General features: G+C 58.2%; 1 protein-coding gene across 1 annotated transcript in view; it reads right to left on the minus strand.

Annotated features, from left to right (window-relative positions):
• Positions 1–22,503, minus strand: part of LOC135877884 (kinesin-like protein KIF21B) — a 61,305-nt gene extending 38,802 nt beyond the window's left edge. The window contains exons 1-19 of the mRNA XM_065403412.1: positions 22,445–22,503; positions 20,245–20,467; positions 19,700–19,882; positions 14,339–14,488; positions 12,220–12,413; positions 11,900–12,020; positions 11,364–11,479; positions 10,426–10,621; positions 8,583–8,772; positions 8,355–8,418; positions 6,934–7,155; positions 6,409–6,484; positions 6,109–6,185; positions 5,832–5,979; positions 5,507–5,701; positions 3,073–3,174; positions 2,541–2,706; positions 2,022–2,082; positions 377–563 (exon numbers count right to left, since the gene is read on the minus strand). Of these exons, the coding sequence (XP_065259484.1) occupies positions 377–563; positions 2,022–2,082; positions 2,541–2,706; positions 3,073–3,174; positions 5,507–5,701; positions 5,832–5,979; positions 6,109–6,185; positions 6,409–6,484; positions 6,934–7,155; positions 8,355–8,418; positions 8,583–8,772; positions 10,426–10,621; positions 11,364–11,479; positions 11,900–12,020; positions 12,220–12,413; positions 14,339–14,488; positions 19,700–19,882; positions 20,245–20,467; positions 22,445–22,503 (2,730 nt within the window). The remainder of the gene's footprint in view (positions 1–376; positions 564–2,021; positions 2,083–2,540; positions 2,707–3,072; positions 3,175–5,506; positions 5,702–5,831; positions 5,980–6,108; positions 6,186–6,408; positions 6,485–6,933; positions 7,156–8,354; positions 8,419–8,582; positions 8,773–10,425; positions 10,622–11,363; positions 11,480–11,899; positions 12,021–12,219; positions 12,414–14,338; positions 14,489–19,699; positions 19,883–20,244; positions 20,468–22,444) is intronic.
• Positions 22,504–23,189: the final 686 nt, after the last annotated feature.

The raw sequence follows: 23,189 nt of genomic DNA on the forward strand, positions 1-23,189 counted from the left end.
TTGAGAATTCCTGCTCAGCTGGGGAAGGCTGGGAAAACCTGCATCCTTTGTACAGAAACTGGACTTTGGCCCAAATCTGGATGCAGACAAGTGGATGCAGAGTACACGGACTGCAGTGGAGCCAGCCCTCCAGCTCCCAGACACAGAGGGGGCACAGATAACCAGCACCACTGCCTCCCAGAGAAGCCAGAACATAAACAGTCAGCACCATTTTATGTAGGGCCCACAGCACGTGCCCCCCTGAAGCAGTGCATGAGCAGCTGTGGTTTGCGGTCGCTGGGACAGACACCCCCACCCATACCCTGTTCCGGGGTGTGGGAATGGCAGCTCCTCATGTTCTGGGGCCCCAGCTTGCTCCCCCCTCGCTCACACCCACCTCCAGGAACTGGGCGCTGACTTTGAACTCTGGCACGGCTGTGCCACGCTCCTGCGCTGCCCGCTTGCGCCGCTCGATGCCGCTGAAGAGATGGGAGATGGCCCGCGGGATGATCCCGTGCTCCTCCTCCGAGATGTTTGTGTCAAAGCCGGTGCCCATGGTGTACGTCTTCCCACGCTTGCCAGGGCTTACAAGGTGCTGCCGCGGGTGGGCAGGCTGATGGTGCGGGAGACCTTATCCTTGTAGTAGGAATCCCGGATGGAAAAGCCGATCCCGTCTTCCTTGATCTCCATGAGGGACACCAAGGACTTGGTGATGTTCTTGGTGGAGATGTCCAGCGTGGGTCCCAGGCACTCGGCCGACACAGCCTTCATCTGGCCTGACAGCTTGGGTTCCCCCTATGGCGTGGCACAGGGAGGGGAGAGCTGAGAGGCGAGGAGTTCACTGCCCCGAGGGTAGCACGTGGAGCGAGTCTGAGACGCTGGCGCCCCTTGGCCATTCAGTTCCAAGAAGCCTCTGAGGCCAAGCACCCAGCAGTGGCAGATCTAGAGAAACCTTTCAGTTGGGCCCCGGTTGCCAGCATTAACGTTTCATGAGCTCATTAATGAGGGCAACAGGAAGTACCCCCTGTGCAAGGCTGAAACGTGTATGGCCCAGAGTTCCGGAGCAGCTCTCCCAGGAGGATTCGGCACATGGAGGGACTGGTCCAGTCAATTAGCTGCTGGGAAGGGCGCACAGCACCAGGGTGTCACATGGGTTTTATTTGCTCCCAGAGGAGGGCTAGACAGCACCAGGGCACCTTGCCTGGATTCAGGGAAGCCCAGTACAGCTCAATGATGTGGCATTTGGGGGTTTAAAGTGGGCTCTACGACTCAAGGAGCCATTTATAGGGCCAAAGTAACACGCCAGGCACGGCCGTCACCAGGAGACCAGACCCCGGGCTATTTCAGTTCCAGACCCAAGACATTCCGCCCATGGAGAAGACTCCCGCCAAGGGCCACCGCCCAGCCGTGAGCACAAAGGGAGAGGGGGTACAATGGACCAAAGACCCCACATCTGGACGTTAAATGGCCCTGTCTGTGGCTGTGAACTGACCTTGAACTTGAAGTCGTCCTGGCTGGCCGAGCCCTTCATGGTGAAAGACTGGGAGAAGCTGTAGGAAACAAAGGGTTAAATGGCCGATCCCCTTTAAGGCTTAACTTAAAGCTAAAGGAAGAAACCACTGCCCATCACCTCCACCCCATAACACCCTATCACCAGCCCGGCTACGGTTCCTCCTCCCATTCCCCGAGGTACAGCCCATCCCCCGGTCCCTTTCGGGGCCCTCTTCCCTCCCAGTTCCATCTTGCCCCTGGCCCTCAAGAGGAACGATTACTGGGACAGTTCTGTACAGCCCCTGCACGCCTGGGTTTGAGCATGGCCAGTCATCGCGTGTGGGTAGCCTGTGCACCGTCGGGTCACACGTAGGAGCTCTGAGGGGCTGGAGCATGCTCGGTGCAGACAGAACCTGGAGAATTTAGCTGCCAAGTTCTAACGGGTCTACCTTGCCAATGAGTGCCACAGAGATGCGCCCCCCTCCCTCCATAGATCCCGCCGCTCAGGGGCGCACGAGGCTGGGACACTGCATGCTCCCTGGTGCGCTTACCTCCCCTCCGAGGCCAGGCTGAACTCCGAGATCTCCTCGTCCGTGCTGGCGTAGCCGTTCTCTGCACAAGGAACAGCCGACAAGGGTGCGTCAACGCGACAGAGGGTGGGAGGGCACCGCACTGGGCCGGTCCGATCAGAGCCAGCCAGCAGGCGGTCGCCAATCAGCGTGTGGCCCTTTAGGTCCTTGGGACCCCCCCAGACCACTGCTATCGTATCATTAACTCTTTGCCACCAAAGCGCCATCAGTGCATCCTCACGGCTGGACAGGCTGTGACCATGTGGGCTGATACGTCTGGATGAAGTGGGCCTATCACTCCTGCCCACAGGGTCAGAGCAATGCCAAGAGCCCTGGGGTGGGCTCCATCTGTCCCAATGGGCAGACGTGCCATCTGTAGGGGCAGGGAAACACCCCAAGCCTTCCCAGCTGCTGCCAGCCCCAGGCCCCACTGCCGGCTGCTTTGCCAGCCAATGCCCAGTACTCACGGGGGTCCCCAGGAGGGAAGAGCCCAGCACCCACCTTGCTGCACGTTGTGGATGAGCGCCTGCAGCTCGGGGTGGGACTCCGCTTTCTCCCGCAGGGCATCCAGGATCACATGGTTCTGGGAGGAGCCGGTCACATCCGTTTGTCTCAGGCGCCCTTCCAGCAGGCGAATCTGGGCTTCTTTCTGAGCCACCTGCAGCCCCTGTTTGGCGGGAGCAGGAGGTTACCTTCCGTCCAGCACACAGGACGGGCCAGTGGGTGGGATGGGGAATCAGCTCCTGGCTTCAATCCCTGTCCCTGGGCACAGATGCAAGTTCCACACCAGCCTCACTCAGCTGCTGCTTGTAACCCATTCCCCGCCCTGGGTCCAACAGCACACAGGCCAGGCCAGCCTCTCAGTCTCCCTCACCCACGCACAAAGGATGCCCCAGGCGCAGCCAAATAGCCCTGGCTCCAAACCTGACCTGCAGCAATTGTGATCCCACCCCAACAGGGGGCCTCCTGGGATCCCATGTTCTGCGACCCGCCCCCCAGAGCTGCACCCCCACTGGAAGGCCCTTTGCCTGACCTTATCGATGGAAGCCTTGAGGAAGTTGTCCAGCAGGAGGCGTGCCTCGGCCAAGGAGCAGGAGCTGATGACCACGGAGGTGTCGGTGGAGTCCAGCTCCTCCTACGGTGCAGGAGAGGCCCCGAGGGAGGGGAATTAGAACGGCGCTGAGGGCGGTGAAGGGCAGAAAGCAGAGGGCCAGCAGAGACACCAGCGCCACGGAACAGGGGGGGGTTTCCTTGACTGGCTGACGCCGGCAGGGACACAGGTGCTCTGCGAGCAGGCGGCGGGGAAGACGACTTGCATGCCAATACTGTGCATGAGCACTCGCACTGGATGTGTGCCTGGAACCAGGCCCCTGATTGGGCCATCTATGGGGCCTGAACCACACACCTGCGGATCTAAAGAAGAGGAGCTTCTACCGCCTGGATGGCAGGAGCTGCTCGCTAGCCAGGTGACCAGAGCAGACCAAGGGCAGGTTTACACTGGGAACTTATACCAGCATAGCTATGTCTCTCCAGGGTGTGAAAATCCTGCCCCCTGCCCCCCGATCCCGGAGAGTGTAGCTCTGCCGACCGAACTAAACAGCCACCTCCTTGGGAGGTGGATTACCTACTCCGACGGGGAGCGTCTACACCTAAAGCCTTGCAGCTGTAGCAGATTAAGCGTAGACATATACTAAAAACTTGTTTACGACCTCCAGCTGCTAGGAGGGGAGCAGAGAGCTACACTGTGCTGAACCTGGGTCAGACCCCACATGTCATTAACGGTGCGTCCACACAGCAAAGAAAAACCCACAGCAGCGAGCCTCTGGCCAAAGGATTCGGGCTTGCACTACGGGGCTAAAAGTAGCAGTGTAGACATTCCCGCTCATGGGCTCCGAGACCCTCCAGAGCCCAGGCTCCAGCCCTTGTGCGAATGTCTACACTCTTCGTTTTAGCCCCGTAGCCCTGCGAGCCCAAGGCAATGGATCCAGGCTGTGAGACTTGTGCTGTGGGGTTTTCCTTGCAGCACAGACACCCGACAGGTGCCAGGGAGAAAGGCCTCATTATTAGGCTATTCTTTCTCTGTGGAAATATTTGATTAAACAAAAATTTCCTTTTTGGTCAAAATCCCACCCTCCCTTTACAAACATTTGACATCAGAAAAGAGACTCAATGTTTGACAATAGCTTTCAGCACAAGTTCGCGGTTTCAGAATAGGGAAACTCTTTCCCAAGACCCCCAATTTTTTTGCCTTAAACCATCAAAACTGATTTTCAAAAACCACAAAAATTCCAGTTTCTCAGGGGGTGGGGCGGGGGGGTGGGGGAAGAGGAGAAACTGATTTTTTCTTCCCCCTGGGAAATTTCAAAAGAAAAACTAAAAGGGTTTGAGATTTCCTACAAAAGCAAACAGCATCTTCAACCCTCTCTCGTGGCTACACCTGGAGTTGGCTCTGAATACCGGGCTGCCCCCCGTGCTTGGCTTCGGTCTAGGCTACAGGAACGCCACTGTGGAACTGGGCTGGGTCGAGGCAGTTTCTCACAGGAGGTTGTGTTGCCGTATACGCAGGGAATGGAGAAAGCCCAAGTTCTAAGCATGTTTGGCGGCGACCCAGGCTGGAGCCTGGTGCTGACATGGGTTTTTCTGTGCACACAGAGAGGATTGAGCATGGCTAGACCACGCCTTGCCCGCAGCACTGGGTACACCATGGGTACATTTGTCCCATGGTACGGACAGGGCTTCCACTGACTCCAGCATGTGCAGAACTCCCATCAGGGCTGTTGGGCCTAGCAGCTGGTGGTGGACATCATGCTCTCCGCAGCCGTCCCTTCCACAAACAAACCATCCAGCACCGATGGAGACCCTGGCGGACCAACATATTAGGGGCCTCCTAAATCCTGGCCCCGGCCTTGCAGACCGTGCAGCTGAAGAGGGCTGATTCTTGGCCTCTGCTGGTCCAAGCCAAGCCTGGCGCCCACGGGCCTACGGCAGCCTATCGCACCAGCCCCGTGAGTGCTCAGGCACCTGCTGAACTGGGCCTTATACAGCCGTCATCAGCAAACAAGCAGAGAAAGCAGCCAGACTGCAACAGCTGCTCTGTGACGTTTCTGTAGGGAGGGGGCGAGCTCTGGGGGCTAAGAGCAGGGAGCCAGCTCGGCCCTGACTCCCTGCGTGACCCACGACAGAACGTTTCAGCCCAGAAGTTGGAGCTTAGAAAGCAAGAGGACCCTGCAAACCTGCCTCCTGCACCCCTTATGCTTAAACTGCCTAGAGGAAGAGTCCAGCCAGCCAGCCTCCTGCTCACGCCCAGCCCCCACCCCAACTATCAACCAGCCCCCAGAGCACCCCCTTTCCCTTACAGCACACAATGCCCTGGGGTGATCTCCCCCGCTCCCCCTCCCGTGAGACCAACTCCCCATATACAGACCCCCTGCACCTTGCCCCCGCCTGCAGGCCCCCTCCCCCGGCACCTTGGTCTCCTCCAGCTGCATGATGGTGGCCTGGCAGTCGGCGATACTGTCGTTGATGTAGTCGATGTTGGCTGTCAGCACCTCGATCTCCTCGTTCAGCTCCTGCAGGCCCTTCTGCTCCTCTGGGCTCTCCGCCTGCAGCTTTCCCCTCTTCCCCTGCAGTGCCTCCTGCAGCAGCGCCAGCTCCTCGCGTTTCTGGGGGGCGGGTGGGAAGGAAACGCCTCAGCCGGCGCCGTCCAGGTGCCAGCAGCCTCCCAGCACTCCTGGCCCTCGGTCATGCTCAGGCCATCCAATCCCCACCAGGGCACTGCCCCCCACACCTCACCTTGATCAGCCGCTCCATGTCTGCCTCCAGGTTGACGATGGTCATCCTCTGCATGACGACGTCAAAGATGCGCCGCTCCAGCGACTGCCACTTGAGCCGGGCCGCCTTGCTGAAGGTCTGGCTCATCCCCTTCTTTGGGAACTTCTTCCTGCAGTGGGATGGGACATGGTCAGGGGGCTTCCACCGGGCAGGCGCTCGGCCATCACGCCCGCTAGTGCTCAGGACAGAGGGGCATTTACACATCAGGTCTGCCTCCAGCCAATGTGGAGAGTCTCACGTGTCAAACCACATGGCAGAGTCGCCCACGATGATAGAGCGATCGTTTCCCGTGTTCCCACAGAACTCCGCTCCCATCTAACACCCAGGAGCCCGGGGCCTGAGGGCCAAGCACGGAAGGAGGCCGCGGGGGACACGGATTCGGAAGCACTGGTCTGACCTGACGGGCCGAGCCCCATTCACGGAGGGGTGCGGCAGGACACAGCTGCCCCAAGCGCCGGCGAGGCACAGAGAAGGCCGCTGGCATTCTGGCTAGCAACCGGGCTCCCACCCCCCACTCCACGGGGGAAGCCTCCCTCACCTCCTCGTTCTCGTCCGTCTCCTCCCCGTTCTCCTGCTGCAGCTTTGGCCTCTTCTTAAAGGCCTCCTTCTCCGGGCTGCCAGGAAGAGACGGGATGAACCCCGGTGACAGGGGAGCCCTGGCACACGGTCCCCTTAGACCATACATCCCCAACACCCTCCATCTCAGAGCCCTTCAGGAACCCAGCTTCACTGCCCTCCAGAGAGACGGGCCAGGCAGTGTTACCAGATGGGGAGACTGAGGCACAAGGAGGGGAAGGGACTCACCCAAGGTCATGTGGCACGTCAGAGGCAGAGCTGAGAAAAGAACCCAGGAGTCCTGATTCTCTGCTGTATGGCTTTGGCTTCCCAGGGATGGGGCAGGACAATGTCTGGACCAGCAGGGCTGATGGGGGCTGGAGGGTGCCAGGGCTGGAAGCCAAGGGAGAAGTGGGCATCCCAATAGCCATAATAATGAAGAGCCAGGGGTGGGAGCACCCAGAACAGCCCCCCCCCCCTCTGTCCCCAGCAAGGAGTTGGCCATCACCTCTTCCTCCGCTGCCTGGTCTCCTTCTTCAGCCGCTCCAGGTCCTGCTTGGCCCGCCGGAGGACTTCGGTGGCCTCTGCCTCCATGGAGACCACGGGGCTGCTGAGCGCCCCCAGGCCTGGGCCTGGAGACGAGCCCAGGGAGTACGGGGGCCTGGAGGAGACCCGCGACAGACTCCGGCGGAGCGACTCGTTCATGGCTTCGCTCTCCAAGAGCTTTGTCCTGGGGATCGGAGGGGCTTTTGGTTACGGAGATCTGCTGCCCTGGGCAGATGTCCAGACACCCCAGGGGAAAAGACACCCCCTCCCCCCAACCTCTAAGGAGGGGTGACCGGGAGAGTGTGTGTCTGGAACCTAAACTGCCCTCGCTCAGCTTGGTCAAAGGGGCTCAGGGCTCTGCTCCCGGGGAGGGGGGCTGCAGAAGGACATCGCAGGGAAGGAAAGCTGGCATGGCCACCACTAACCATCTGCATGCCTCTTGTGGGAGCAAAGAGTCACAGCAGATGCCACTTCACGGATTTAGTGCCTTCCCTTAGATGGCAATGCAGCCCAGGCCTCGTCACAAAGGCCCCAGGGCTTCCCACCAGGCCTGAACGCTAACGGGAGAGAAGCAACCCTATGGCCGACAGCCAGTTCTCAACAGCCACGGTGATACGCTGACATGGCAGCCTAAGGGTTAATCTTCAGCAGCGGCTGCGCTAGACAGGGTGGGGCACCTCTGTTTTCTAGCATTACGGACAGGGGTCTGGATCCTCAGCGGGAGGGGGGTAAATCGGCATTGCTCCAGGGACCCCAGTGGGACAAAGCTGATTTTACACCAGCTGAGAATCTGGCCCAGAATGAGTGAGGGGATTCCTGTCTCCGGGGTTGTCAGTTTCTCCAGCACGGAATCCACATTTATGAGCAGCACTAGCTATCAGACTGCATTTCAATGTACCCCTGGGAGGCATTTAAGTCTGGATCAGCCAAGGCTCCAGAGAAAGCTTGGGAGCACAAGGGCCGGACAGGACGCCCTACAGGATGGAGACATTTCCATCTCGAATGTGGGGCTTTTATTTATATTTCAGCAGCACCGAGAGAGACGGGATCAAGGCCCTGTTGTGCCAGGTGCTGCACACACCCGTGAGACGGGCGCTGCCCCAAAGTGCCGACAATCTAAATGGTCGCATCAGACCAAAGGCAAGAGAGAGGGGAAGTGACTTGCCCAAGGTCATTGGCAGAGCTGCGATGCCAGCCTACTATTTGAACCCAGTGCCCGCGGCACCGGGAGCGGCAGAGCCAGAGAGGGAATCTGGGCCTCCAGAGCCCCAGGTCAGCAGCCCCCCCGCTAGCCCGCACTGCCTCTTTGCAGGTCCTCTCAAGCTGCACGCGATACGTGGCCCCCCCAGACGGGCGGAAGGAGAGAACGTGGCCCACGCCCACCTGAGCTCCTCGATCTCCCGGATGTAGTTCTGGATCAGGGCGCCGATGGCCTCGTTGCCATCACCTGGAGGGACAGAATTAGGATCACGGACTAGATCAGAAACTCCTAGCAGCTGGGCTGCCACTCAGCTGCCCTTGGACCTGAGCTCCGGGGTGGCTGTAATTTTCGTGGGACCGATCCGCATGCCCCACCTCGCATACACGTCCTCCGGAGGTGCCCATCCTCACCTGCCTTGGCCAGTATCAAATTGGCCTCCTGGCTCATCAGGTGGGTGACCCGGCTGTTGATGGCATCAATGGCCTCCTGCATGGCCTTCACCCTCATGCGCAAGGTGGCATTCTCCTTCTGGAGCATGGCGTTCTCCTGGAACAAGTCACTGTAGCCCTCGGCGCCGTCCTCCCCGATCACACGTTTGCCCTGCGGGGAGAGGAGAAAGGGAGATGCAGAGAGGGCAAAGCCACAGCGTCCGTCAGCCCTGGCCGAACCCAGCCGGCCACGTGCTCAATGGCGCCGCACTGAGGAAGATGGGTAGGGTAACCCTACGTCCCGTTTCGGCTGGGACAAGTCCCTTTTTTAAGCCATGTCCCGGGCGTCCCGACTTTTTTTTTGGCAAAAGTGGGCATTTGTCTCCAAGGGCAAACGGGACAAACACCCAGTTTTGTCAAGAAAGTGGGGTGCAGAGGAACGTGGGGGGGAGGCCGGGATCCAGCAGGGGGCAGGCAGGGCTCGGGTGAGCAGCGACGCCAGCCCCAGCCTTTGGGAAATAGTCGACCTATCCCATATGTGCTTTGCTGCTCGCCCCAGCCCTGCCTACCCTCTGCACAGGGAGGGGGGCTCGCGTGAGTGGCTCAGGCCAGCCCCACATGGGGGGAGGGACTCAGGCGAGTGGCTCGAGGCAGCCCCGTGGGGGGCGGGGGAGGAGGAGGAGGGGCTCAGGCCAGCCCCACGGGGTGTTCTGGTTTCCCTGTGGGAAATATGGTCACCTTAAAGATGGGTCACAGCAAGAGGAGCAGGGAAAAGGTAGAGACTCAAAAAATGGCAGGCGTGCCCGTGGGAAGGCCGTGCTCGGGGGACGGCAGAAACAGGGAGCAGCTGACATGCTGTAAGTGCCTTTTACTCAGGTAAGGTTCTGATCTGAGCCCCATGATGGCAGGAGCTGAGCACCTCCCAGTTTAATGCATTTACCCTCATGCACCCCCAGTGGGCAGGGCAGTGCTCTGACCCCGGCTGGGCAGATGGGGATTGAGGCCCTGAGGCTAAGGGAGTTGCCCAAGGTCACACGGGGAGTCTGTGGCAGAGCAAGGAATTGAACGCAGGGCTCCCAAGTCCCAGGCCAGTGCCATGACCACTGGGCCATCCTTCCTCTCGGGCTGGGGAGATACATGACTCAGCTCAATAGCAACCTCTGGCTGCTTAAGGGCTGGTGCTCATGGGAAACCAGTCCAGACAAGCTCAGCATGAAGCAGGATGTCTGATATGCCCACAGGACAGGGATATAAAGCAGGAGGTGCCTTCCCAGCTCCGAAAGATACCCTGAAGCCTTCTCCCTGTTCAGACATGACATACAGCCCTTTAACAGCCTACCTCGCCATAGTCCCTTGCATCCTACCCACAAACTACAGCACCATTGAAACACAGCCATCTGTGGAGCCCAGTGGAGTGGAGCCCAGTGGGGTGGAGCCCAGTGCCACAGCATACACCGCACCCAGGAGGGCATGGTGCTGGCCAAGGCCAGCAGAGGAGTAGCTGTACACACAGTATGGGGCCAGATCTGTGCAGGGGAGGCAGGAATACTTTCCCCATGCCATTCGAGGCTGAGTTGCTACAGCTGGGATTTGAACCTGTGACAGCGAGGAGTCCAGGTCATACCCAGGCTTTGTACATGCAAGTAGGTCTCCCTCTAGCAGCCAGCCCCAGCAACCACAACAGCCTGCCACAAACTCAGTTAGTGGAGTTACTCCATTAGCCCAAGCGGCAGGGGCCGGCGTGGAAGGTCCTGGGTTCGATCCTCGCTGGTGACCCGAGTGGGCCGTACACACACGAGGCTTCGCCTGCTCAGCCGCCCCTTACCGCCTTGTACTCCATGAGCTCCATCTGGAGGCGGGCGATCTCGGCCCGCAGGGCGCTGATCTGCTGGCTGGTTTTGTCCTGGTTCACCACCACCTTGTTCTTGATGTTGCGAGCCCGGTTGGCGTACTTGAGCGTGTTTAAGGTCTCCATGAAGTCCCGGTCAGAGGGGCTGATGCAGGCGATCATGATGGTTTGGCTAGGGAGGACGGAGAGCCAACGGGGTCAGCTGGAGCTGCCATCAAACAATGCAGCACCTGGGCCACGTCAGATCAGCCAATTCCAACGCTGGCACATGGGTGCCTATTGGCAGCTCCAGCCACAACCCCCTTTGGCCTTTATTTACTTTATAAACGGGGTGTGGGCCCCTTCCACCCTGGGCCGGCACAGGCTGGGAGTGTGGCTCAGGCAGCAGCCTGCTTTGCGCTGGCAAAGAGAACCCCGGGTGGCCTCCCCTGCTCATTACAAAGTGGTGTTCAGGGAGTCGCCACCCCGGGCAGCCCACGGCAGGGCATTCGGGGCATCACTGAGACAGGAAGGGGGAGGGATTAGAGCAATCCCGTGCTGGGAAACTCAGCTGCCAAGTCCCAGATCACGAAGGGCTCAGACGCATTTTGCAAGAGCTAATTCCACGAAAGCTGCCTAATTGCGTCTGGGGCCCGGGACCAAGAGAGCCGAGATAATTACCTTCGAAAAGTCACTATGGAGACTCCACCGGACCCTCAGCAACACGCCACCCCAGGAAACCCACACGGCACTTCAGGTCCATCCCTGAGCCCGACCGGCCCTCCTGTTACTCAGAAATCCCCCACCCGCCTCAGGCAACACTCCCAGGGTGCAGACCCAGCGAGGGCACAGCTCTTCCATTCTGGGTCACACACACCCAGCTGAAGCGGACACCCGCTGGGTGACCCCACGCCCTGGCTCAGGGTGCCTGTTACCTGTTCCCCCCAAGCGAGTCCTGGAGGAGCCGGGTCAGTTTGGAGTCTCGGTAGGGTACGTGCACCGCTTTCTTGCTCTGGTCTCCAAGGGCGCTTATGACGTTTCCCAACGCCAGCTGCCAACAAAAAACGGAAGGGACTGAGTTTTCGCCCCGTGCTGGGGAGGGCCCCTCCCTGTAGAAAACAAAGTTCAGGGTGATCAGAGCCACCTCTTTCCAGGGAGCGGGGGGCTCTGGACCAATGCACTAGCAGCCAGTCAGTGCAGCTATACCAGCCAGCCAGTGTGCAGCCCCTCTCCTGCCTCCACGTTATTCCTGAGCCCCCAGATCCAGGAATCTACCCCTACTGGGGACAGTGCTGGGTAGCGCAGCTAGTTGCCCCATCCCTCACCACCGAGTCCACCGCGCGACCCCTAGTGGTGACCCGTGGTGGCTCAGTCTGGGAGCTAGTGAGCCAGGCAGGGTCTGTCTGTGTCCAGCAGCCCCTTTATATCCACTGCAGCCTGTCCCAGTCTCCTCCACCCGCTAAGAGCCTACCAGGCCGCAGTTGATGGAGATGCCCTCCTTGGCTCTCTCGCCCGTAGCTCCCGTCCGCTTCAGCCTCTCCGAGCCAGCCAGGTCGACGAAGTGGAACTTGGCGGTGAGGGTCTCGTACTCGCTGGTGGCCTGGGATCCCTCTGGAAGGCCGGTCACCTGGCAAGCAGACAGGCTGCAGCGTCAGCGCCTCCCGCAGGGGAACGGGGCTTTATCCCTCTGCTATGATAGATCCCAACCCGCCCCCTCGCAGAGCAGCCCGCTGCGGCTCCGCTGTCAACCAGCACGTGGCAGGGAGACGTAGGAACTAGCCTGACAGCGGCTCACGCCTGCCGTGCTGTGGGGCGAAGGGCGCTCCCCTGTCCCTCTCGCGCAGTCTCACCAGGTCGGGCTGGGCACAGACTCGCATTTGGCACAGGTGGATGGTGAAGATGGCGTGGGAGCGGGAGCTCTGGACATTCATCTGGGTGCTGGCGGTTGTGCGGGACAGAGCTCCCTGCTTCAGGCACTGGATCAGCTGCAACAACAAGGAAAGGGTTCAAAGAAATGTCCACCCCAGCCTGCTGGGAGGTGGGGAGATGCCAGAGTGGGGAGCGCACCCTAGGTCAATGTGCCATAGTCACCCTGGGATGGGGGCAGCCGAGCCCCTGCATGGCATGCAGGCTCTCCTGCCGAGCCATCCAGGCCCGGGTGCCAGGGCCCCGCGCTGGGAGATCCCTGCCCAGTGGCCACAGGGAACAAGGGAGCAGGCACTGTAGGGAGACCCCGGAACAGCCCCGCTCACGAGTCACCAGGAAAGCCAAACCCCAGGCAAGAGGCCAGGGCGGAGGCTAACTCAGGGTCTGTGTGCTCGGAGACGGGATTGGGAACCCGCCCATGCACAGCCATGGCGAGTAACGTGACACTCTACAGACCGAGGCCCTGGTGTGCTAGGTGCTGTACAAATGCTGAGAGACCACCCCAGCCCCAGCCCCACGCAACTGACAGAGAAGGGACTTGCAAAGGTTACGCCGCAGCAAGTGGCCCGGTGGGTAACAACCCAGCTCTCCCAGGGCCCAGCCCAGAGTCCTAAGCACTGATCTACGCTGCCCCCTGTGCTCTCTGCTGCACACGAAGTGTCCAGGGGCAGCAGAGGAGGCATTTGACCTCCAGGTCCTGAGGGTCGTTTCTGCTATCCCCAGTGGCTGGGAGACGTTCCCGCTCACAGACAACGCACAGGGCAAGGGCTTCTCCAGGACCAACCCCCTCCATGCGCTTGTGCCAGGAGCTACCCACTTGAGGCAGCAGTAGAGACGCGTCCCGGCTTCACGTGCTCACAGTCCTGTCTTTGGGCCTGACTCATCTCCCCTGGGACCAGAGCCTCCTGCAGCGATGCCTGGTTAACAAACGGCTCGTACTGCGTGCTAGGTGAGCGATTCCCTCGCCCCGGCGCTACAGGATGGGGGCTGCATTCCCACCCCCCCTTCGCCCCAGGACGCTGCTCCCATGGGAGACAGGTACCACGTGCCAACGACACAAGGGGGCATGGGAGGGCTGGGCATGGAGCCCAGACGCCTGCCCTCGGGTAACAGGGGACGAGCACGTGGGCACTGAGGATGCCAGCGGGATGGCTCTCGCTAGGCCCTGCACCACATGGCACAGAGGGCAGGAGCGGGGGCCTGGAGAGAAGGAAGGATCCAAGCACACAGATTGAAGGGGTAGGGAGTGAATCATAGAATATCAGGGTTGGAAGGGACCTCAGGAGGTCATCTAGTCCAACCCCCTGCTCAAAGCAGGACCAATCCCCAGAAAGATTTTTACCCCAGTTCCCTAAATGGCTCCCTCAAGGATTGAGCTCACAACCCTGGGTTTAGCAGGCCAATGCTCAAACCACTGAGCTATCCCTCCCCTCTGGGGACTGGCAAGGAGAGAGTTAACTCTGTCCAAGCTGGGCTCCCTTCTTGCTGCAAGGGGGGCTGCTGAGTGTGGGCAACAGGAGAGGGCTGGGATCAGCAGGGGGACAATTCTCCTTCGAGGGGGGGCTAGTAGAGCAGTTTTTGGGGGGGGGGGGAAAATCCATTCACAGTCCATCCCCCTCCGCCCCTCCAGACCAGCTTTGGGAGCAGGGGCACAGTTGTACCGCGAAGCCACCACAGGAAAATCCAAAGCGTTCGGCATCCTGGTGCAGTGCCCTGATGCCACCCAGGGGCGCATCAGCCGGGCACATGTCAATGCCACACCCTGAGTGTGTCTGTCCCAGGGCGGCGGCAGCCAGAGCCTCGGACAGCTGGCTAGGAGAGCTTCTGCCCTGGGGCTGGGGCACGCTAGCTCCTGACTCCCCTTGTCGTCACTGGGGGCTCTGCCCCTCACAGCACCCGGCCCCTCCATTCTGCCCCTGCCCGCTCTCCGGCGATCCAGAGCAGCCGACCCCCCCGCAGCAGCCAGGTCCCGGGCGTCACCCACCTCATCCTGGGAGCTGATGAGGCGGGAGGTGACACCCGTGGTGTAGATGCTGCCGCTGGCATCCTCATGGATTTTGATGTTGGACTTGCGGTGGCGGGAGTCAGGGTCCCGGGCACTGTCGAACAGGTCCAGGATCTCCTCGTTGTAGAGCTGTGGGGGAGGGAGACAGGGCAGTGGGTTACTGGGCGGCACGAGGCTTGCTGCAGAGCCTGGCATGGGGCTTCACAACTTACCTCCCGCCACTGCGGGGTGCACAGGGGCCGTGCTCAGACCCCTGGGGCCTCCTGGCTCCCTCCAGGTAACCCGACCTCCCCCATATGCCTCCTGGGTCGTCCCCCCCACCTCTCCTCCAGGTACTCCCAACCTCCCCCCCAATGCCTCTTGGGTCCCCCCCCTCCTCAAGGCCTCCCCTACCCAGCACACGCAGAGCAGCACAGTGCCAGCGTGCTGTCCCGATGATCCCTAGCTAAGGGCACAGACTGGAGCAGTGAGTTCCCCAAGGCCATGCGCCAAACCAGTGGCAGAACCAGGAATAGAAAGAACCCAGGCATCCTAGCTCCAGGCCATGCCCACTAGGCCTTGCTCTCTCCTTAAAAGCTCTCAGAGAGCAGACAGGAGGCCGAGGAGCCAGCTCACCGCACCTGGCATTCCCCCCATCGCCATGGCCGTCAGTCACCCAGCACTGTCCGTACGTCTGGGGACCCTGCTGTCCCCCTAGTTATCTGGGACTAGAGTCCGAGCAGGGTAATTATCCAGAGCCCAGCAAGTCAGGCCTGGCCTGCCGGGGGTGGGGTGGGGGTGGGGGGTGTCATCACTGACAGATTGACCTGCCCCGGTGGAGAAAGGGGCTAATTAGGGCTCCAAGCCGGGAGGTCCCCAAAGGCAGGGAAGCCAGAGCCAATTCTGCACCTTGCCCTGGATTAGCTTTGCAAGCAAGCGGTGTATCACCAGCCCAGCTACTGCTCCCCTGCTGGGAGCAGGAGCAACATGGAAGGGGCGAGCACTGAGCAGAAGGCGGCGGCGGAGGAGAAATGGATTTAGTGCCTGTGGCTAATCGGGGGAAGGGGCAAGAACAGCAGGGCAGGTGCATTGAGCCCATCCCAGTCACTACAGGGCAGGAGAACGGGTGGGCTCAGAGGAAGCCCCCTGAAGGCCAGGTCCAGAGGGGCTATGTAGTGGCTCCTCCTTGGCAGAGCAGTGTAGAACAGACAGGCTTCACCCCATCTACGATATTAACAGGCCCCTCTTTACCCTAATATGCAAGCACCTAACAATCTACCGTATTTATCCTCACGCCTCATTGTACAGATGGGGAACGGAGGCCAGAGAGACCAAGGGACGTGCCCAGAGAGTTACCTTGGGCATGCATGGCAGAGCAGGGAGGAAAACCCCAGGTCTCCGAAATCCTGCCGTAGGGCTGATCCAGGCTGTGACCCTACACGAGGGATAGGTAAAGTGACCCGGCCGTCCCCCTTCCCCAGCCACCACCTGCAGATGGGATCCTGCCCTGGAGTGGTGGGCGTGCCTGGCCTCCCATTCCTTCGCCCGGCTGGCTGACAGTTCTATGGGTGGCACAGGCTGGGACCTGCCCATTTGCGTAAGTGACGAGAATCCAGCGAATCATTAACAGGGTGGGTGGTGCGCTGAAGTCCCAGAAGGAAGCTGGGCTGGGGCCTCACTGCTTGTGGTGCTAGACAGGCTGCAGATCTCAACCTGGGCCTCTCGCCCACCCGGCCTTCGCCAGAGATGCTGGGAGGCCATGTTCCGATCACAGGGTCTGGGCCCTGGCCCAGGACACAGAGTGGAGCAGTGAGTTCACCAAGGCCACATGCCAAGTCAGGGGCAGAACCAGGGGTAGAAGCCAGGAGTCCTGGCACCTGGCTGGCATTAGGCCCGTACGCAGTTCATTGCAAGGATCCCAGCTCAGGGGCTAGCGGGAAAGCACCGCAGAGCGGCTCTGAAGATAAGGCTAATCCGTTCCACTGTCCCTGGAAGTTAGCTCCAGAGCAGTAAAGCCTCCCCTCTAATGAACCTGCCCGGAGAGGTCACAGGACACGGGTAAGAGCACAGCAGTAACAACAGCACAGGTAATTACCTTGCATGCTGGCAGCCTCGGGAGCTTTAACGGACCCCCACTATCACCCCAACGAGAGCACCTTTTATTCCAGCTGTGCATACCACGGCACCGAGATGCAGCCACCTCTGGGGTGGAGGGCAGCTATCAGCACACCCCACTGCGGGAGAGGGGACATTGGGGCAAACCAGTCCCCACAGGACTGCGCTACCCTGCTGGGTTTGCAGGGAGCGTGGGTGTTCAGCGTGGAGACGACAGGCGCTATAGGCCAGCTGAGCCGGTCCCTGCATGCGTAGTGATGTTCTGGCAAAGCAGCCAAGCAGGCAGCTAAAGAAGGCCTTATCTACCCTGGCCATCTCGTGCAGCTGCAGCCAGCCAGCCAGCCGAGGAGCCGGTAGTGTGGCCTAGTGGCTAGAGCACTGGCCTAGGACTACAGAGACCTGGGTTCTGGTCTGTTCCCAGCTCTGCCACTGGCCTGCTGGGTGAGTGACTCCCCCTCTCAGTGCCTCAGTTTGCCCATCTGTAAAATGGGATCATGATACTGATCTTCCTTTGTAAAGCACCTTGAGCTCTCCTGAGGCAAAGCGCTAGATACCAGCTGGGTCTCGATGATGCGACGGTAAAGCCTGAGCTCTGCCTACACTAGGGCCTTCGCGGTCACTGTGATTCTGTGGATCGCCTGGAGCGAGCAAGGCTGGGCACAGCCTGCCGGGGGAATACGAACGGGTGACTCTGAAATAGACCAGAGGGGTTTGTCTGGAGGAAACTCCTGCCTCATGCTGGGACTGGAGGCTCCAGAAGCCCAGACATCTAAGTTTCTGAAACTATTTAACAGGCAAAAATATCCTGACCAGAAAACAGACAGGACACAATAAACTCAGCAGGCAGCCCCCAGCTCCAGCACTGCCAGTGTCATTAACCCTTGCAGCGCTGGAGTCTCTGCTGTCGCCCCAGCAGCCTCTGGGCTTTGTCAAAGCTTCTCTATAGCCGAGAAGCTAGCATCTGCCAGCCCGGCCTTCAGACTGGACGGCTTCTGGTGCTGAACCTACAGAGCTGCAGCAAGGCCAAGGAGAAGGGTTTTCAGATGTAGCTCCTCTTAGCCTAGGTGGGATGGTTCAGTCCACGTAAAGGGTCCACCAGCCACCCCGTGGCAGCCACGGCGTTGGCCAAGTTTGCACAAACTCTCCACATGCCAGTGCAGTGGGGCCAGATCCTCAGACATAGCTTCATTGAAGTCACTGGAGTTACCCAAGCCCATAAACTCTAACAGGGCGTTCCCAAAGTGGGTGTCGCTGGGAGGAAAGGGATCGAGCAAAGGGAAATGTAGGCTGAATAGCAGGAGGTTTCGACAACAGCGAGATCTCCTTTGGCGACTTACGCGGTGGGAGTCCCAGCACCCTGTGGCATTCACAAGCAGGACTGGCTGGCTCTGGGGAAGATGCTATAGGAGGGGGAGACGGGATCTCACAGGGTTCACTGCAGCACTTGTGTCGGATCCTATAGCTCATGCCCAGGGCTGGGCAGTCACACAACGCTGCTGGCGGAGGGGCACTCCCCGCCGTACTGAATGAGAAGCAGGGTTAACCACCACTCAGAATAGCCTCGCCCCGACAAAGGGATTTCAAAGGAGGTGCCAATGAGCAGGAAGTCTTCCCGCGTCCTGCTTCCGTGCCAGCTCACAGGCACTCAGGGAAGAGCCAAAGCCCTGCCAAGGCTAGAGATCCTTGGGAACACGGTCGCACTTCCGGCTGCTTCAGATCTGGGGCAGAAGAGATGAGGAGGGTGTCATGGAAGCCGGGAAGGTTTCCTATTGGGGTAACTTACCCAGCCAGGTACAGGGGTCTGAAGTCATACGGGTCTCAACTCTTTGCCCAGATGGAGAAAATGGAGCTCAGAGACTTTCCAGGGGGAACTCTGTGCTCTAGTGGTTTGGGCCTGATCATCTGGAGATGTGCAATCCACTTCTGGTTCGGACCCAGGCTTGCCTGATCTTTGGCCAGTCACTATCTGTACCTCCATTGTAAAATGGACCATTGGTATTTATCTAATTCATCAAGGTGTTGTGAAGCCCAAGAAAATACTCCTCTGAAGGGATAGATATACAAGGATCATTGAGGGCACTGTGTCAGCAGTGGGATTAGACTCAGGACCTCCCTGCTCCCAATCTTTCAGTCCTTTCTAGGCTATATAGCCTTACAGCAGATGCTTTCTCCTCTACACTTTTCCAACAGGGGAGGCATTTCTATGTTGAAGTGGGACTAGTTTTCAGATCACTTGAGATTTTACACATTCTAAAAAAAAAGCTCAAGTTTCAGGATTCCATGAAATTACGCAAAAGTGATTTGGCAAAATAGTGTCACAGTGGTTTTCCGTGATTTCACAAAATCCCTCTCACCCAGCTCTAGTCACTAAACACAAGGATGGCATAGTCTGGATCGATTATACCACAGCACACATTTCTCTATCAACATGATCCGAAAGTAAAATGCAAAGCCAATCCTTTGAAAAGCTCCTGGCTTTTCCACATGCGTTTGGGGCATTACCAAAATAGAAACTTTGTCAGAACAGTGGGGCTAGCTATATACAGCCTTCCTGCATTCGCCCAGATAAGTCATTCTAAACCCATTCCTGTCCTGAACTGCTGATGGATGCTGCATTTGGTTTTTTCATATTCCACCCCAGAACTAGCTGCGTGTGGGTAAGAGCTGAAGCAATCACAAAGTACACAGTCTGCAAGGCATGATGGGATCGTTCTAGATGAAAGGTGCAATAAGAAAGGTTTGGATAATGATAGGAACATGCTAAAATTAGGCTCTGGAGACTGAGAAACAGGGCAAAGAGGTGGGAAGGGCCAGTACGTTACTTTCAAGGTGATGAGAAAGCCTGAAGCAATAGATGGGGTGGAAGGCGCTTGAGAATTCCTGCTCAGCTGGGGAAGGCTGGGAAAACCTGCATCCTTTGTACAGAAACTGGACTTTGGCCCAAATCTGGATGCAGACAAGTGGATGCAGAGTACACGGACTGCAGTGGAGCCAGCCCTCCAGCTCCCAGACACAGAGGGGGCACAGATAACCAGCACCACTGCCTCCCAGAGAAGCCAGAACATAAACAGTCAGCACCATTTTATGTAGGGCCCACAGCACGTGCCCCCCTGAAGCAGTGCATGAGCAGCTGTGGTTTGCGGTCGCTGGGACAGACACCCCCACCCATACCCTGTTTCGGGGTGTGGGAATGGCAGCTCCTCATGTTCTGGGGCCCCAGCTTGCTCCCCCCTCGCTCACACCCACCTCCAGGAACTGGGCGCTGACTTTGAACTCTGGCACGGCTGTGCCACGCTCCTGCGCTGCCCGCTTGCGCCGCTCGATGCCGCTGAAGAGATGGGAGATGGCCCGCGGGATGATCCCGTGCTCCTCCTCCGAGATGTTTGTGTCAAAGCCGGTGCCCATGGTGTACGTCTTCCCAGCGCCGGTCTGAAAGGGCACAGGACGGGCACTTAGACAGCCCCAGGGCGCATCAACCTAAGAGCAGCCCCCTGCAGCTCCAGCCCTGGGCTGCCAAACCCAACCTGCACCCGCCCCTCCCTGACTATTCCCCAACAGCTCTGTTGATGCCCCAAAATCCCAACCCACGGCCCCCCCAATATTCCAGCCCTGGGCCTCTGCCCCTGCACCCCACCAACGAGCCTCAACTCCGACCTGCAGGCCCAGCCAAGCACCTTCCCGCATGGCTTTGCTGGCGCAGCCAGATAGCCCACAACTGCTAACAGCCGAGCCTGGCTTCAGTGCAACAGCCCAGGTTTACCGCCGAGACACAGGACGGGGACAGCCGGTACCTGGCCATACGCCAGCACAGTGGCATTGTAGCCTTCGAAGCAGCCCTCGATGAGTTTGCTGACGCAGGTGGTGTAGATCCGCTCCTGCCACGTGTCCAGGTCGAACACAAAGTCATAGGTGAACGCCTTGTCCTTTCCCAGCAGCACCTGGGGCTCCCCAGGCGTCACTGAAGTGCAGATGTGGCATCCCTCAATCTTCTCCTTTGACAGCTGGGGACGGATCCTGCCAGCGGGAGAAGACAGACAACTGAGGACACAACAATCTTACTTCTCCCAGAGCACCCTGCATCCCTGCAGCAAGGGGGACCACCTTGCCCACCAGTGAAATGCAGCCACCTCTGGGCTGCAACCTGGCAGCAGCTGCTTAACCACACAAAGTAACAGTCTGGAACAGGAATACCACACCCAGGTGAACCTGCGGGATGCAGGCTTTAGAAAGGCAGCTGGAATTTGGTCAGGGTGGCCCCCCGACTCTTGAGACTAATGCAGTAAGATACTTAGAGACCACACAAAGGGTAGGGACCGAGGTGTTACTGTCACCTCAATGTTGCTGGTTCAAATCCCCCCAGTCAGTAGCTACTGACAGCAATTCCCATGTGATGGTTGCTTGGCCCGTAGCAAGTGATATTGGTGGGCCCCAATATACACACACTGGTATATGAGGGACAGTAAATTGTGGGGGAAGGTTTATGGAAAATATCCTTCTGCTATTACAAAAACAGTTCCTTATGATTATTGGTCTTGCAGTAGCTCATAGGAGCCCAAGTTATGGATCATGACCCCCTGGGGCCAGGCACTGTACAAACACAGAACAAGAAGAGGGTCCCTGCCCCAAAGAGCTGATGATCAATTGTGAGACAAGAGACCACAGGCGGCTGCTGACAGACGACGAGCACAAGGAAACACGGCCCTGCCCAAGGCTAACAGAAGTCTTAGGGCTGGTCCACACTGAGGCGGGGGATCGATATAGGAAACGCAACTTCAGCTACGAGAATAGCGTAGCTGAAGTCGACGTTTCCTATATCGAACTAAAAGTACTTACTTCGGGTCCACGCGGCGCAGGCAGGCTCCCCCGTCGACAGCGCTTCCTCCTCTCGGCGAGCAGGAGTTCCGCAGTCGACGGGGGAGCGCTTCTGGGATCGATCTATCGCGTCCAGATGAGACGCGATAAATCGATCCCAGAAGATCGATCTCTACCCGCCGAATTAGGCGGATAGTGTGGACCAGCCCTTAGAAGCACCTTTCCTATTTATTAATGGCTCCCTGGCCTAGTCAGACGCCTATCTCCCTCCTCCTCACATTCTGCTAGAAAGAGCAAGACCCATGTTTTCAGCACTGGCCTCTGATTCTGGAGGCTTCTCTTTCTGGGGAGCCCATTTTGAGACAATTGGGGCCCAATTCCCAGAGGTACTGACTGTCCCGCAGCTCCCACTGACGTCAGCTGGATTTCCTTGTGCTCAAACCCTCTGGAAAAAAAAAATATCAAGGCCCACTGTGTCTCAGGCTGGGCCCCCCAGAAGCAGAGGCACCCCAAATCCGTGGCTGCTATTGAAAGTTTGTGTTGACCAGCTCCCATTTTCATTTGCACAATAAGTGGGTCAGGTCAGAAGATGCTGGATGCTCCCTAAAGACTGTTCCCAGGGGCAACTTGGGCCCTCGGGTGGATTATTTCTCCTTCCAGACCTCTCTCCCACTCCTTTACTGCTTGCAACCCCTCACCCCATTAGATACGTAGGGGTCCCAGCTGCTAATTTATGGCAGTGGGTGCATCAGAGTGTCCTAACTGGAATACGGGTTTGGATGACCTGGGCACGTACAAACTACTAGGACAGGTAACACCTGGTTTAGATATGCAGATCCTCAATCTGCAAGGCATAGGTACGTAGCCCCCCACATCTGCGCACAGCCCCAAACTGCACACCCAATTCAGGGATCTAGAAGAATGCATGCTCACTCATTTAAAATGTTATTTATAAATTCCTAGAGGGACCATTCTGATCACACAGTCTCATCTCCGGCATAACACAGGCTTTCCCCAGTAACTTCGGAATCAATCCCATGATATGTGGGTGAGCTAAAGCAGATGTATTAGAGATGCACATTCTTGATTTCAAAGCTTCAAGGGATGGAGTATCCACCACAGCCCTGGGTAAGTGGTTCTGGTGTCTACTTACCCTCACTGTTCAAATAAAACACAAACCTGTGCTTTATGTCCAGCCTGAATTCATCTGATGTCAGCTCCCAGCCGGTAGAACTCATCGTTCCTTTGTCAGATAGACTACTGCAGTGCACATGTTCAATCCACATCATTAAAAGCTCCCTTGACGCAGTTTCCCATCGTACAAATTCGAGGCTTAAACATTTTTGCCCAAAATCAGTCATTAAAAATAAACCCTGGGGTAATCCGAATATTGCTAATCAAAACAGACAAGGGAAAGAGACAATACAAACCCCACATGAGCGAGACCGGGGAAGCCAGAGATGAAAATCAACCCAATCTGAGCCAGGAAGGGAAGAGCTCGGCTAAGGGTCTTTTCAGTACTCGCTCTCAAGTTCTTCATTACCTTCTAAATCACAGCGCTGAAGGCCAGAAGAGACCATGAGCCAGTCTGACCTCTGTAGCTCACAGGCCATTAGCGCCACCCCAGCATCCGCACAACCCAAATCAGATCAAGTAATCGTAATTTCACACACACACCTAAAATACTGCTGTTACACGGGAATCAACAAAGAGAAATGTACTGCTAACAAAATGACCTGCAGCTTTGCTTGTGTAAGCGGGGGAATGGTCCCGCTATTGTGGGGAACTTTCCTGGCTTCTGCACTACCCCGGTGAAGTGGGCTAGCGAAAGGATCCGAGTCCTCGCTCCCACTTCCTTTACCCAGAGGCCTCCCTGCCCTTGAGGACTCCCCTTCCACTCTCCTGTCTGGCAGAGTCCTCGTAA

The sequence above is a fragment of the Emys orbicularis genome, chromosome 4 (assembly GCF_028017835.1).
Source record: "Emys orbicularis isolate rEmyOrb1 chromosome 4, rEmyOrb1.hap1, whole genome shotgun sequence".
NCBI lineage: Eukaryota > Metazoa > Chordata > Testudines > Emydidae > Emys > Emys orbicularis.